The 16,178-nt window shown below is 47.3% G+C and overlaps 1 protein-coding gene across 2 annotated transcripts; it reads left to right on the forward strand.

The window, feature by feature from the left end:
- The first annotated feature begins 2,093 nt into the window (after positions 1-2,093).
- Positions 2,094-14,415, forward strand: AANAT (aralkylamine N-acetyltransferase). 2 transcript variants are annotated; one of them, XM_007072534.4, is made up of 4 exons: positions 2,094-2,280; positions 8,244-8,521; positions 11,284-11,438; positions 12,755-14,415. In XM_007072534.4, the coding sequence occupies exons 2-4, from the start codon at positions 8,365-8,367 to the stop codon at positions 13,058-13,060; spliced, it is 618 nt and encodes a 205-aa protein (XP_007072596.1). In that variant the 5' UTR covers positions 2,094-2,280; positions 8,244-8,364; the 3' UTR covers positions 13,061-14,415. The 2 variants fall into 2 exon arrangements, with proteins under 2 accessions (XP_007072596.1, XP_043383724.1); XM_043527789.1 differs by lacking the exon at positions 2,094-2,280 and adding an exon at positions 7,961-8,049.
- The last annotated feature ends 1,763 nt before the right edge of the window (positions 14,416-16,178 follow it).

Consider the following 16,178-nt stretch of genomic DNA (forward strand, 5'->3'; position numbering starts at 1 on the left):
GAGAATTTAGCCCACAGCTTTATTAGGTGCTAAATTCAATTACACAAGCAGGAAAGCTGGATAGTTGCTTCATTCCAACTAGACTCTCTATATCTGCGCAGGTTATAAAGTAATAACACGCTGGCCAATGAAATGCAAGGTAGAAATATTACATCATCAGAACCCCTCTTGCTGGCAGATCTGCCCTGTTACGGCAAGCTACTGTTACACTGCAAATCTTAAAAGCTGCTTAAATCCTCATGGGTGTCATAATCATAATGCATTACAACAGAAAAGGGAAGAAAGTTGCATAGATCATTATGGCAGATGAGACCCCTTGGAGACTGGAGGCTGAATTTATAGGTCAGTTAATTCCAAAGTGATGAAAATGAAAGTGACGTAATTCTCTCTTTCTCCCCCGCAACCCCAAATTATAAACAAAACTGCCAGCTGGCTAAGTGGCTAGACCAATGGACAAAGGATGGTTGCAGACAGATGCAAAAAATGACAGCTCTGGGCCCTTTGAAGATGCTGTGGAGCTGCTAAATATGTAAATCTCTGTACATTTCCAGTGCTCCAATTCTAATAGAGTTTTTGACCCCTCCACAGCTGCTAGACAGCGACAGGGAGAAAGGGACTGGTTCAAAATACTGTGGTAAAATACAAACTGTCTCCATACCATGGAAAGCAGGATAGCTTTAACCACATTCCAACATGCCCTGTTCTGTTTGGTTGTAATGGGGGTAGGTTGGTTATTTTTAGTGCTATTTGCTGAAAGTTTTGTTTTCTAGTGGTTGGGTTGTATTTCTGTTTGGATTCTATCAAAAATACTAAAAGGAGAAAAACGGTTTATGCTGGGGGTCACTTTGATTGAGACTTGGAAGTTAAACACATCCTGACCTCCTCCAGCTTTTCTTTAGGCACATATGGAGCCAGGTTCTGCTCTCTGTTACTCCTGTTTTACATTAGTGTTACACTATTGACTTTAATGGAGTCACTTCACTTTTACATCAACTAATTCCAATCAGGATCTGGCCCATAAGTTGTTGCTGATCTCCTTGCTGGTACCTTCCTTTATACTACCTTGTGTCTGGAATATTTTCTATATCTTGTATTGCTTCTAGGAGGGCAAAATCCTGATGGCTTTACCCATGCAATAAATCTCACCGCAGCCTTGCTCCTTAAATTGTAAGCTCCTTAGGGCAGAAACCTTAAGGCTGATTCCACAAATTTTACATCATTGTAACTCTATTGACATCATTCGAGTTACTCCAGGTTGACACCAGTGTTGAGAGCCACATCTGGCCGTTTGTGTCTGTGTTTTGTAAAGCATCTTGCAGACTAATAAGTAGTTTTAGTCTGAAAACAACCCTCCTGCCCCTAAGTGCTAGTAAATTCCTGATGCTTCTCTTTTCACAATCCAAGCCTGATAACATGTTCACGGTTCTACTTTCCTGATCTCTCTCATGCTGGTTTTACGCCAGCATGACTGCCATGGCTTCAATAGTGTTATCTTTTCACCTAAGTGAGTAATCTCGGACTCCCTGTGTTTCATTTTGTAAGTCACACTAGTCTATTTCTTGCTTTGCTGGGGATTGATAAGCTTTTCCACTTCTATTTGCCTACAGCCAAAACACAGTGATGGACCGATGGCTAAAAGCTCTGCAGAGAACACTACTTTTCTTAAACACACTGGGTTAAATGCAGCCCCAGTTGGTGATGCAAGTGGGTGCAGCTGCACAAAAAGCAATAAAGTTACATCCGCTTTCACCATGGCTGAATTGAGCTAACTTCAGGGTGCAAAGCCTGTTTAAATAAATGTAAAGTGACTTTAAATGAATCTAGATCAGACCTTAATTGTATTACATATTGATGTATTATTTCATATTTTCTAGCTATGGATCTAGTCATTGGCTCTATCTACCTGGGTACCTGAGACATGCAAGCAGCACTGAGTATCTAGCAATCAGCTAAAATGCTTTATCCCCCTGCAGACAATCACACCAGGAAAGAAAAGCCTCAGAGGATGCTTTTGCTGGCATGTCAACTTAAAGCCTCTCACCTTTCTCTGTGACTCATCAGGGTTTATAAACTACTTACAATTTCATCACGTGTTCTATAAATAACAAATATATAAGCAAAAGCTTCGTAAGTCACAGCAGAATAAAAGCAGTAGGCAAGTCAAAATTCACTGCTGTCTGTTTCCTCCTCTGGCAGGAAGACTGCAAGACCAGACCACGCCATCCAGAGGAACAACTTTTGGAGTGCTTACAAGAAATCTTATTCCACACACGCATACAGGTAATTGTCTGCATTTCTACTGTAATATGTGTGGTACTGATTTTCTAGAGTGGAAAGCAGCCTTTAAAGAGGCCATTCTACTCTCCACATAATTGCACTTGATGCATTGCCTTCTAGAGCATGGAGCTTTGCTAAATTAAAATTTGCTTGCATAGGCATTGATTAGAATGTGGATCCCACCATATTCCTCCTCCCCCCGCCCTCTTCCCCCCCCACATTCTTTTAAAATCAGAGAGTGATGAGTCTCTGCAGTGAAAACCCCACATTTTAGATCTGGGAATAGACAGGGCTTTACTGCAAGAAGAATTTTCAGACCTAAAATTGTGGTTTGTGATGCAAACAAACCCTCAAGGTTTCCAAAAGGTCCGAGCATTCAAATCCCAATCCAAATAGATGTGCACAATAAAGAAAACCTTGGTTTGAGTTGCCTGTCAATGTGTATTATGAGCATACTGGTCTATTTACACATGAGCACATGCATCTCCATGAACTATATGAACATTGAAATTCCTTCAGCACATGAATGTAAGGGAGAGATATGACATTTACATGTTCGTTCTTGGGCAAGTCACTTCACTGCTGCGTGCCTCAGTTTCCCAGAGGTTGAAATGGGATAATGATAGAACTGGGTGGAAAATGGTGTCCCCATCCCATGAAAATTTGAGATTGACAAATTTTCCCAGCCTGAATTTTAAGAAAGAAATCAAACTCGTGAAAATGTTAGCAAACTGGAAGTCCTTAAAAAAAAATGGAAATGTTCACTTTTTAAATTAAAAATGGTCAAAACATTTTGAAATTATCAAAAGCCATTTATACTAATTAACTTACATTTCAAAACAAAAAATGTCATTTCAAACCAGAGAATGAAAAGGAAAACAAAAAAAGGGCAGCCTTCCCTCAGTATCACTGACTTTTGCCCTAAATGGTCCCCGGTAGTGATCTTGGGTGGGCTTTCCAAAGCTGCCTGGCAGATTTAGATGCCGAATTCCCATTAATTTCTATTGAAAATTCAGTGTCCAAATCCCTTAGGTGGTTTTGAAAAATCCTACCCCTTGTGTATAAAGATCTCCAGCTCAGACATCCTAACATTAGTGATACTGTCTTTATATGGTACAGTAGAACCTCAGAGTTATGTACACCAGAGTTACCAACTGACTGGTCAGCTACACACCTTGTTTGGAACCGGAAGTACACAATCAGGCAGCCGCAGAGACCAAAATAACCCCCTAAAAACCACAAACACAGTACTGTGTTAAACAAACTACTAAAAAATAAAGGGAAAGTTAAAAAAAGATTTGACAAAGTAAGAAAACTGCTTCTGTTCTTGTTCCATTTAAATTAAGATGGTTAAAAATCAACACTTTTCTCCTGCATAGTAAAGTTTCAAAGCTGTATTAAGTCAATGTTCAGTTGTAAACTTTTGAAAGAACAACCTGAACTTTTTTTCGCGTTACGAACATTTCAGAGTTACGAACAACATTCATTCCCTAAGGGTTCGTAACTCTGAGGTTCTACTGTATTGGGCAAAGAACAGCTGGAAAGATTTCTGATGGAGTGGTTCCTTGCATGAGCAAACCAATAATTGACAAATTTAGCATGACACAGATATTGAGAGAGATTATCAGGGAGTGAATTCCCACATCCATAGTCCCTATGACTGCTGCAAAATTGGCCCAATACAATATTATTGATTTGTTGGGCCATATTTTGAAACCCTTACTCACGTTAAATAGTTCCCTGTTCTTCAAAAAATCCCATTGATGTCAACGGGACTGCTCACGGAATAAGGTGTTACTCACTGTGAGTAAGGGGATGAGAATCTAGCCTTATATATTTACTTAAATATTTTTCTAGGGCTTGATCTGGGGTTGCGCTGAGAACCTGCTACAGGAGCTCAGCACCTCACAGGATGAAGCCATTGGTGTGTATATTTCAGTCTAAAGGAACTCTTATTGCATCCTCTGGGGTATATCTGAGTGGACCATTAATCACCATAAATGGTTAATCCAATCAGCAGTACGATTGACTCCATAAGATTCAGTAGTAAATCTTACAACTACTATTAAAACCATAGACATTACTACTCTCCTAGTAGTTTGGCCATTGCTATATTTCACCCTTAGTCTATGATCCATCCATCAAAGGAACATGAAATATCCATTTGTAAAATTATCTTTGGAGTGAATTAAATTAGCACAAAGAGGCTCACAGTCCTTATTACACTCAGATCTTAATGAATAGAAATAACTCCTAAAGACATGCACAACAGAGGCATTAAATAACTAGCTGCAGTTATTCACAGAAAATAACTCACCGATATAGCTGATCAGGACAATAATAAATAAAATGTGAATCAGGTGAATATTGGAATAAAATGATTTTTTAAAGAATTTTTAAAATAAAACCTGATGGCACCTGGCTTAAACGAGCACAGTTAAAAGATCTGAGGTGCTTGGAGAAGAGACATTGCCTGAGTCAAGGGTTAAATTGTTCTGACTATTAGAAAAAGGACAGTGGCACATGAACATTTTTGCAGTTCTCTTACGTTAAATTCAGAGGGTGGAATTCTGGCCCTATTGAAGTCAATGGGAGTTTTGCCATTGATTTCTGTAGAGCCTGGATTTCACCCTTTGTCCACAGCAGTCAGAGTGGTAGGGGTATCACTGCAGGCTTCCACCCAGCAATCTCCTATCATGTCTAAAAAGACCTCCAGGATCTAAGAGTTAATGTCCTAATCTCTTTCCTCCAGTTCCCCTTTCGCTCTGCAAAGCACGCTCACTGCACACGCACGAATGTCACGTCGTCATAGTTTGCTTCCAGAGCTCAGACGCTGGCACATTTGTGGAGGGATTGCATAAAACCACCACAGACCCCTCAAGCCCCGCATAGCAAATATAGCAATTCACCATAACTAGAGAAAATAGCAGCGCTGGGCTAATAATACCATGCAGTCCTAGTTCTGATGCACTGTGGCTGCTGGCAGCGCTTTTGTTTGTTTTGTTATTTCTGCAAATCCTATTAGCTTGTTGCCAGCTTATAACTGAAAGGGGAGGCCAGCACCTGTTGAACAATAATAGTTCGTGTCCTGGTCTCATATTTATCACTGGGGTTGTAGCAATCCTGTATAATATTCAGCTGGCAAATGATTCAGAATGCATAAAAGTGCATTACACAGGGTCAGCTCTCAGGAAATGTTACCTATGATCTCTGCCTGCGGGAGAAGTGATTTATCAGATATTTGCGCAAACTTTCTGCACACTTGTGTCTAGTGTACCATCTGACAAATAAGTTTACTGGTTTGGTTTGATCTCTCTCTCTCCTCCCCCCACCCCCCAAGTTTGGGGCTACTCCAAGCTAGGGATTTGGTTGGGCCATATAGAGTAGACCCTGCCTGATAAGTCAGGCAGAATTGGCTGTGTTTAGTCACTTGGGAGCTAGAGATAATCACAAGGTCTGAGTTCAGCAGCCTCAACAAATAATTCCCTTTGTATCCACCATAGTCAAGCCTGTCTCCTCTAGGAGAGACACTACAAGCCCATAAAAAGGGTTGGGGGCCAGTGGCAAAGTTCAGATCTGTCTCTGCAGCCAGCTCCCAACTTCCTCAGAGTTTGGAGGGACTGAGTTTAGGGCCTTATCTCCGGAAGGAAACAGAAATCACTTAAACATATTTTCAAAATCTCTCCTCTCTGAGTGGAGCAGCACACTGCTGGCAGTTTCTGCCACACCATCACCTGGGGTGCTACGGCCAGGGGTGCTGTGCTTTTCTAATATCCCACCAGCTGGGCACTCACTGCTCTGCTATTCCTTGCATAGCTCACTCTCACACGTAGCATTTGCTCTCACTGAAGCTGCCTTGTAAAGCCATCCTAGGAATTTACCAGTCCAAGCCCGATATCTAGGATATCTAGATGGCCTCCCCTACCTCCACGTATGCCTTCCAGTGAGATGTATTTCCTGCTGCACTCCTCTCTTTCCACCCCTTGGCATCTAAATTAGACTCTCAGCCAGGGAAACAAAGATGAGGAGTAAAGATGTGTCTAAGGTTCACCTCAACCAGTTACATCAAAATACTACAACTTGTCCTCCCTACATTAGGGTGTTGCAACATCTTAGCTAGTGTGTGTTAGCTCTCTGGTTGTAAACCACTGTTTTTTCCGAGCATAGAGACAGCCAGAGAAAGCATAGCAGAGTCTACGATGGTGTAATTTATCTGCTGAAGGGGCTAGAAATAGATGTACATCACAACAGCTTAGGCTCATCCCTGAATTTGGCCCAGATTGTCTACTGTGTATACACTAGAGAACCTCAGCAATCTCTAGAGAAAGAAATCTGTGTAGATAGATAAACAGATTTGTAAAGCTCAGCAACCTCTGAGGAGCTTGGAGAGAGAGAGTCCAGGAAGCCACAGGAACCATTGGCTGGAGATTTTTCTTTTGTTGCTAACCTGCAGTGCATCCCAGTGGCAGGCCCTGTAGCCGCTGCTGCATCATTACAGCCAGTGCTAAACAGCATCTGCAGATAAATTCCAGCATTTCTCCCAGAGTCTGAGCAACAGCTGATGCTTCCTATCAGCCATTTCTCTCTGGCAACTGAGAGCCACAGACCTAATGCCAGCACCCTAACTGCCCTCGCTAATGGAGTCACTTGTGGACTCCGCATCCTCCTGACGAATCTACCCAGGGAGCCTGTGAACACAGACACTGGACAGGCCAGATGCTGGACACATTGCACAGTCACCTCTAGGCTGGGGGAATCAGAAGACAGCCTGTACCAGTGCATAATGTTCCCTTCCCAGTGTATTCTCTGCCCATGCCTTTATACTCACTCCATCTGCTGCTTATTTGTACCATAGGAAATGCATTTCCTCCACCTTAACTAACCCAGACTGGAGCACACAGGCGGCTGGGGGCAGTCTGGAAGCAGGTGGGCAAACCTGCCCCACAAAAGGGCACTCAGCAGCCCTGCCCAGGAGAGGGCAGAGATCAGAATGCATGCGCCCGAGAGGAAAGAAGGCAATGCCAGCCCTACACTTCCAGAACAGGCAGTTGCTTGGGGGTGGCTCTTATCCAGGCATGGACACTCCAGCTAGGCAATTTTTCTGCCAGTAGCTGCTGAGGCTGAGAAAGCTGCTTGCAGGAGCTCTGTCCTGCTAAGGGGCTTTTCTGATGGGCTGAAGGAGGTTCCTTCTTTCAGCGACACCCTCTCCAAACCCTCAAGTTCTCTCCCAAAGTGCCTCCACAGTTCATTTGCTCTGCAGGCCACTCCCCCACGCCTTAACCCCAACTTCCTCCTCTTCTCAAAAGGGGAAAAAGCACTGGGCTCTGAGCCTCCCCCCCGCCCAGCTCGTTAATTACACGATTACCATAAGAGCTTCCCAGAAAGCAGAAGATTGGCTTGACAGCATTAAGGGCCCGATCCTGCAAGCTGCTCAGGGTCTCCTGCGAGGTGTTGAACTCCAACGCAAACCAGAGTGAGTTGCGGGTGCTCAACACCCAGCAGGAGAGACTCAGCGCCGGACAGGATCAGGCCCTAAAAGCGCTTTGTTGAGTCACCAGATCCAGCTTTTTGGTGACCTTAGAGCCACCTTCCCTCCCCCCCGCCCCCTCCACTCATGTCAACACATTAACCCTGCCCGTCTTACCACTTAACCCTGCTGGCTGGGCCCCAGGCTCTAAAAGCCATTTCTCGTCCCTCCGCTCTGTCATTAGTGCTCAGAGCCTCAGCCTCCAGGTGGCTGGCTTTTGTTCCTCCGCTTCAGCTGCCTGGCAGGTGGGGTTGGTTTGTGTGACCTGTCCCATGCCAGAGCCACATTGGGGCGGCGATTTGCATTGGGGCGGCGATTACCTCTGAGAACCCGAGCGCGTTTGCACTGAGAGGCTGGGTGGTTGTGCAGGCTCATGCAGGGCACGGCATGCATATATAGCAAGGGAGAGAGGTTGCCTAATCCAGTATGTGCTTGGCAGGTATTTTTGGCCGGTTGGCTGATCCCGCTGGAGAAGATTTACTGAAATAGCCACTCGCTGACGACACCGGTGGCCAAACGGAGGAGAAGTTTACGGAGGACGCCAGCAATAAAGGAGGAGGATGTCCGTGATCAGCGCCTTGCCTTTCCTGAAGCCCATTCACCTGAGGCCTCTGCGGAGCTCGCCTGGACGCCAACGCCGCCACACGCTTCCCGCCAGTGAGTTCCGGTGCCTCACTCCCGAGGATGCAATCAGCGTGTTTGAGATTGAGAGAGAAGGTAAGAGCCCTCCTTCCCCACTAGCCATCTGCCTCAGTCCTGCTCGATCAAAGAAACCACAGTACTGCCCCAGCCCTTAATTTAGAAATGCACCCAGCGCTGGCGTGCAAGTGGAAATGTCCCTCTTTCTGCAGGGGACCAGGGCTGAGCACCCCAGGTAGGAACAGCTGAGAGTCGTTATGGCATCTGTCTTGGAAGCTGGGGCCCAAAGTGCTTTACAGAGCTAACCAAGTAGCAATGGAGAGACAAATGGAAAGAGAGAATGAGTGACCCATTTACCTCTCACCCAGCGTCTTCAGGGTCAGATCTGTTACAAGCCCCAGTCAATCTGTTTTGTGAGGGTATTTGAAAACTCACCTTCCCCCGATAAAGCCAGGCAGCACTCCCCACTCTTCCTACAAGAATAGGGAGAATCAGAGGTGGAGGCAGCTTTAAGTGTGCTGGAAGTCTGGTGTTATAGGGTGGAACCCATTTAAGGGCCTGTTCCTGGTCCCATTGGAGTCAATAGCAAAATGCCTAGACTCCACAGAGCCATGCTGAAGTCACATTTATTCACATACCAGCACTACTCTCCAGAGAGGCTCCCTGCAGCCAGGAATGCAGCGTACACCTTGGGGTACATTAGAAAGCACTTGGCCCTCTTATCCTGGCCAGATTCCACTGGGAACAAATAACCCTTTTCCTCCAGGTGGGGTGTTCCCTCCTTGCTGTGTGCTTCAGACACTGAACACTGAAGCCAGCTGGGATTCAAACAGATTAGTCAGAATCAATTTTTCAGTCTTCAAACCTGAGAGTTACAGATCAAGTGCTCATTGGAGCCAAGAGCATTTGTAGCTAGCCTAGTTCTTCTCATGAGATTTCTCTGGGTCTGCAAGACCTGCAAACCATGAGCCGCATCACCACTCGGATCTGGGCTGAGTCTGGCCCTATGTTCCCTCTTGTGATAAATTTTGAAGGAAATGCCAGCAAACTTGCTAGAGAAAGGGGAGTAATTTCCGTGCAACAGTCAGCAATGGCCAATGGCAAGAGACATCCTAGCATAAGCCTGTAATGTTCCACCAATGAGAACTTGCCACCTGCTGTAAAAAAGGGAGGGATTTCCACTAGTGACAACAAGATCAGATTCTCCATCATGTCATTTACACCTGCGCAAAGGGAGAGCAAAATGGATATAAATACTTCCATTCTGATCTCTTGTGCCCAGGTGTAAATGACCGCACGAGATACAGGGCAATGGAAAACCAGACTGGAAATCAAAGCTGGGAGGAGCCCAGAGCAGAGGGAGACAACTACCACAGTTCTTACCGGAAGGCAATATATACTTCCCATGTTCTCAAACCCTAAACACAAAGGCTCAGATCCAGATACTGAGGTGCCTAAACTTAAGACTTAGGCACCTAAATCCCAGTTTTGGCTCCACTGTGAGGCACAAAATTCCCTAAATTCACTCAGGGCCTATGTTTTCAGAGCAAAAGTTCCCTAGGCACCTGTGTCTCTGCCTCTAAGCATGTGCACTGCTGCCTTCCTCCAGGCATGTCCCACCTAAGCCCCAGAGCAATTCATGAACCAGGGGAAGACAGGCATTCAGTGCCCAATCCGGCAGGCATGCTCAGAGGTTGCCTCCCAGATCTGATCCCATTCAAAATCCAGCTGGAGGAGATGATGGTGCTGCCCACTGTATAACTGGACGGCAGAATCATTCTCTCAGTCTTGGGCCAGAGAGAGAGAGAGAGAGAGAATGATTCTGTAGCGCAGCGGTTAGAGCGCTCCGAGAGGTGGGAGACCTCCAGCTGTTTGGTATGGGGCAAGGCAGGTGCCCTGTTGCTGTTCAGGGATCGCCAGCAGAGATAGGCACCTACCTCGGGGCTGCAGAGCACCTGTGTCCGAGAGGAGAGGGGCTTAGCGCACACTCCTCTCATCAGAATCACCCGTTGACTACCTTAGGCAGCTCCGCTCGGAGCATGCTGGCTTTTTGGATCCCAGTCTAGGGAGCCTGTCTCTCCCTGTTCATTATCTCGGGAATCTCGGTGCCTAACTCGACTGTGTGGATTGCTGGGTGTGCCTGTGATTTTTCGAGGCGCCTAAAAGTTAGGTGCTGGGAGGTTCAGTGTTGCAACATCTAAGTCCCTTTATAGATCCCACCCAAACTACTTTTACTGCTAACCAGCTTTCCCTTTTATTGATCATTTCCCAAGCTGGAGAGAGAATCATAAAATTTCAAGACCAGTGTTTTCCAAATCAGTTAGCAGGAACTTTGAAACTATATAAATATCTGTGACTGGTTTTAAATGGAGCGCTAAATGCTGTAAGAATGACCCAGAAAACCCACAGGGCGAGCACAGCGAACAAGTGAGCCTTAAAGCAGTGGCCAGGATCAGAGATATCCTGATCAGAGAACAGAGCAGGCACAGGTTCCTAGAACAGCTCTCCTGCTCGGGAGAGCCGAGGGCTTCGCTTCCTCATGTGCGAAGTGCCCAACTCCTAAAAGGCAGTAACTTACAGAACATGTATGGGTGAGAAGGGGAATCCCCGTCCTTTCTGGCTTCTCCTCCTGGAAGGAGAGATTGACTTGAGCCACAAAGTTCAGATCTGGATTCAAACTTCCCCAGAGTCTGCGAGTACCTGGTTCAAACCCCTCATGTTTGTTAAGCTCCAATTCCCAGCCCATCATCAATTAGCCTGAGGTTCTCCCAGCCTAGGGTGCAGTGTAGCTCCGAGAGGCTGTTCCCTCTTGACATTGCCTTGTTTTTATTTTTCTCTAGCATTTATTTCTGTTTCGGGCGACTGCCCCCTTCACCTGGATGAGATCCGCCACTTTCTGAACCTGTGCCCTGAGCTGTCACTTGGCTGGTTTGAAGAAGGCCGGCTGGTGGCTTTCATTATAGGGTCCCTTTGGGACCAGGAAAAACTCAGCCAGGTAAGAACCAGCTCCTGTTACTGCATCTTGTCTCTGTTTCCTTTCCATGCTCGGGATGGAGAGAACGACAGACCTTTGAGACAAGAGGGTGGAGTCCAACGTGCATAGGCATCACTGTAGCTATTGGAGATTACTCCAAGGGAGCATGTGACCTGGGTGCTGAGCTGAGCCCCCAAGTGCAGGGAAGGAGAGCGGGGGCTGCTCCAGGCACCTAATTAGTTCAGTTTGTAAGACACCCATTTTATATTTATTTCAAAGGGGCAGGGGAGGCTCCATTCTTTAGTCCCCTCCAGCTTTGCAGCCACAGTTCAGCCCTATCTGCCAAAAGGGCTTTTCCATTTCAGAGACATCCACAACTCTTGGGGCAACAGGGCTTTGGTTAAGTGCCACCTTACGGATTAGAAACGGAGAGGTAAAAAATTCCCCATCGGCACCTGTCATTCACGTTCACAGTGTGGCTTCTATTGAAAGCCCAAAACTCAACACACTGTTACTTCCATCAAATGATTAACTGCAATACAAACAGGGCTGTTCTCTTAGGGACAAATATACTTCCTGCTGATTCAGCTTCTCTCTTCTGCAAAGCACTTTACAAACTAATCCATTTCTACAAGCAACCTAGAGTGAGTTCACTCCTGGAGAGAGATCTCTTGCAGTATTAATTGCTACAGGATAAAAATAAGTAAAAACTGAGTTATTGCTTTGGTATTAACACGTGTTTAATATTAAAAAAAACTCTTTGCAATGATAAGTAATTAAAACCGAAAAGGGCCCTGTAAGCCTTTGCAGGGGAAGGAGCGCCCTGTAATCAGTTAGAGCAGGAAACTAGGAGGCTGGACTCCTGGGGTGTGTGCCTGGCTCCGTCACTGCCTCTCTGGCACCCTGGGCAAGTCAGGTAGGACCTGATTTTCAGGAAGGGCTCAGCATCCACAGCTCCAATTACAGTCATTTGGAGATTGGGGAGGTGGGGACTAGGAGCTCAACACCTCTGAACAATCAGCTCTTAACTGTTCTGTGCCTCAGTTTCCCCCTCTGAAATGGGGATGACTTCACCTATTCAGGGCGCAGGGGTATCATGAGCCTTTGGGTACTGTCTGCAAAGCACTTTGTACTTGGACAACACCTCCAATAGATCAGGTGGGAGCCGCAGCTGGTGTGCATCTGCCTACTCCCCTGCTCATTCACACCAGCCGAGGATCTGGCCCATTGCATCGGCAGCCTGGTCAAACGAATGCTCTGGATACAGAATTAGAGGGCCCTGCGGCCAGGAGCGAACCGCCAGCTGACACGCTTTCTTGTCTCCCCTCCCCCGGCAGGAGGCGCTGACTCTGCACAGGCCCGGTGGCACCACCGTGCACATCCACGCGCTGGCCGTGCACCGCACCTTCCGCCAGCAGGGCAAGGGCTCCATCCTGATGTGGCGCTACCTGCAGTACCTCCGCGGCCTGCCCTGCGTGCGGCGGGCCGTGCTCATGTGCGAGGACTTCCTCGTCCCCTTCTACCGGAAGTGCGGCTTCAAGGTGCAGGGCCCCTGCGCGGTCACCGTGGGCTCGCTGGTGTTCGTCGAGATGCAGTACCCCGTCTGCGGCCACGCCTTCATGCGCAGAAACAGCGGCTGCTGAGATGGTGCCTTCCCCCAGCCTCCACGCTTCTCAGGCGCTGTTAGGGCGGGCCCCCGCGTTCAGGGAGACGGCTTATGAACAGCAGCCCCACTCGCTGCAGACTTTTGTGCCTGCCTGGTATTCCAGCTGGCTGCCTTTTAACTAGTAGCTCCAGGCCCAGCCCACTTGCCTCTCAACTGGTCCTAGCGCTGACCCCGCCATCGAGTTTACAGACCCAGAGCGAAAGGCAGCAGAACCACAGTAAGCGCCCCTGCCTCTTCTCCAGGCCAGAGCTCAACGGGCAGGCTCCGTAAGGCTACAGCGGTTGAGTTTGACCTCCCCAGGACAGGGGTTAGTCAGTTCTGGCTAGCCCGAGGCCTCCCCTTTAGCTCCTGGCTTAAGAGCAGCAGTGGGGGTAATAAAGCTCTGAGAGCATGTTATGCAGTTAGAGAGGGGGGAAAAACATTGCTTGAGAAGCAGCACTGCACGGATCAGTTCATCAATTCCCTGTTTTTGTTCTTTGTTAAATGCTCCAAGGCCAATAACATGAGGCAGACACCTCTGGTGGTCTCTGGTGGGAAGAGCCGTCTGCGCCTTCTCACGATAGTTGTTCGCTGCCATGTTCTGCTGTGACGCATTCAATGGAATCTGTGCTTGCGTGTTCTGTACATATGTGAGAGACATTCAGCTACGCTAGGCTCCAGCAAGTCTCCCCCTTCCTCCCTCGCCCTCCTGCTGGTATAGGTTGACAACCAACGGAAGTGTGAGAAATCCCATAATAATGTAGGCTCAGTGATGGCTACCCCTGCTCCAACAGACTAGGGCACCAACTTCCAACCCAATATAGGAGATACTGTCCCTAAACCACAGCACTCTCAAGGCCTAAGGGAGAGCAAAATATAACATGGGACTGAATGCTCTAAGGGGCCCAGCAAGGAGGCTACACCACTGGATAGACATTTCCATCCACTCCCACTCCCAAATGGTCATTAAGGGGTAGCTTTTTCAACAGATCCTTTAAGATATTTGTGGTCCTTATCTAGTGAAATCCAAAGCACGGCTATAATGGCTCCAGAGAATCACAGATTAAAAGTCATTCCTATCAGATTGATCTGATACTCACACAAAAAGTTTTCCAAAAATCCAAAAAAGTGGCACCACCATTTAGTTTATTCCTTAAGAACAAGAGGGTATATCAGCCCACTCTCCCTCACTCACCGCATGGACCAGTGAGTCCAGCGTATAGACCTGAGCTCCTAGCTCATGCCATCCTAGTTCATTGGAAATCTGAAAGCCCCCGGGAACACCCTGTGCTGTTTGTCAGTTCTTTTGTTCATCAGCAAATAAAGGATTTGTTTGTTGTGTTTTCTAATTGGGTTCTGATGGGCGTGTTTTTTCCTGGAACACAATTCAACAGCCTGTAACAGCGGTAGACAAAGGGAAGGGCACAGAGTTTGGTTTGCACACTTGAGAAGTTACATCAAAAAGCCAGTGGGCCACAAAGCATCTTTCCCTGGCTGTTTTAGCTAAGTCTAAAAGCTACGGGAAGGTTGGAAGTATCCAGCCTGATGCACAAAGGAACATTTGATGCAAAGATTGAGTGCGAAAGGGACAGAGGTAACCCCCCCCCCCCAATCTGAAAGATGATTTCTACAGGGATACTGCAGGATGACAGTCCTTCACTCTCGAGTCTGCTGCCTTCTCTTTTGTCTGGGCCTCTGAAGCAGCCTGGGAGGTGGTCACTGACAAGAGAATTGTGCCGCCTTTCCTTTCCATTGATCTTCAGAAGCCCTATCTGCTTTCCAAAGATATCCAGCCTGTCTCACCTTCCTAGCCTCCCCTTGCAAGAAAAGCAAGGTCAGTTTCGCCTGCCTCGAGTTTGATTTCATTCAGAACAAATTTTTAAACCAATCCTTTCCCAGTAAGCATCTTAGGAAGTTACAGCAGAAGGGAGGGGAGAGCGGTTTTGTGCAGGATGGAGGAAATGCAGTCCTACCTTTCGGGAACGTCTCTCGTAAGGAAGGACAGATCAGAGCACTCTAATAGGACCTGGCTGCTGTCAGCACACCACAAATACAGCAGGCTGTACATGGGACTCCCAGCATACCTGGCTCTCCCACACCAGGGCCAGGCCTGTCTGCTGTATTCTCACCATCGGGGCAGTCTGAGTTTAAAGCAGGAAGGACAGGATTTCCATCCACCCCACTCCTGCTCCATGGCTGCAGCCCCTCCCACTGGACCCTGCTCACTGTCTGGAGTTAATCCACCCTCTGTCCTTCGCAGGGGAACTGCGCCCAGGTCTATGCTAGAAAATGTCGCCATTATTGTAATGTCGGGTAGGGGTGTTGCTTTTGTGAACCTTCTAGACCAGCCAAAGCCCTAGCGTGGATGGAGGAGTCCTTTTGCCAGGATATGTTGTCTGGAGACCTGGTGTAAGCTATACTGGCAAAAGCATTTGTTGCCAGTATAAGCAGTGTCGACACTAGGAGAATTGGTTGGTATAGCTACATGGGCAAACCTTTCCTAGCGTCGACTAGACTGCGTAAAGGGGCAGCTCTGCTCCTGCTGCTCAGTCTGTTACCGCATGCGGGCACTTGTTTAAAATCCCATAAGAGGGCCTTTGGCCAAGAAGCAAACACAGAGCCTGCATGTGAACTTGCCCCAGCATGGAATGCAGACAGGACATAGGCCTGGCTCTGAGCAGTACAAAAACTGGCCACCTGCTTGGTCCCAATACTACCGGGGACAGCTTCCACTGTAGGAGAGGACTGTTCCAGTGAAGGCTGCTGCAAAAGCACGAGGGACTGCTATTGTAGTGGCAGTCAAAGCAGGCAGCATTTAAAGCCTTCATGTGAGAAAGGGGAGATGGCAGCAGCAGGAAAAGGCAGTTGGCACTAGCCAGCATGATGGGCAGTGCAGCTCCATTTATCACCACACGAGGCAGACTTGAGTTCAGGGACTGCAAATGCCACCGAATGGAGTCCAGGAACACCACAAGCCACGTGGAAGTCTCATGGGTTTTGTTACTGGAATGCCCTTGATTGTCTCCAAGCGCCAGGATTCAGTAGCTTCCTAAGTTTCACAGAGAGCAAAACCTTGTTGAATCTGCAGTAAGAGGCCATTGCAGATGACCAAATCA

The sequence above is a fragment of the Chelonia mydas genome, chromosome 14 (genome assembly GCF_015237465.2).
Source record: "Chelonia mydas isolate rCheMyd1 chromosome 14, rCheMyd1.pri.v2, whole genome shotgun sequence".
Classification (NCBI taxonomy): domain Eukaryota; kingdom Metazoa; phylum Chordata; order Testudines; family Cheloniidae; genus Chelonia; species Chelonia mydas.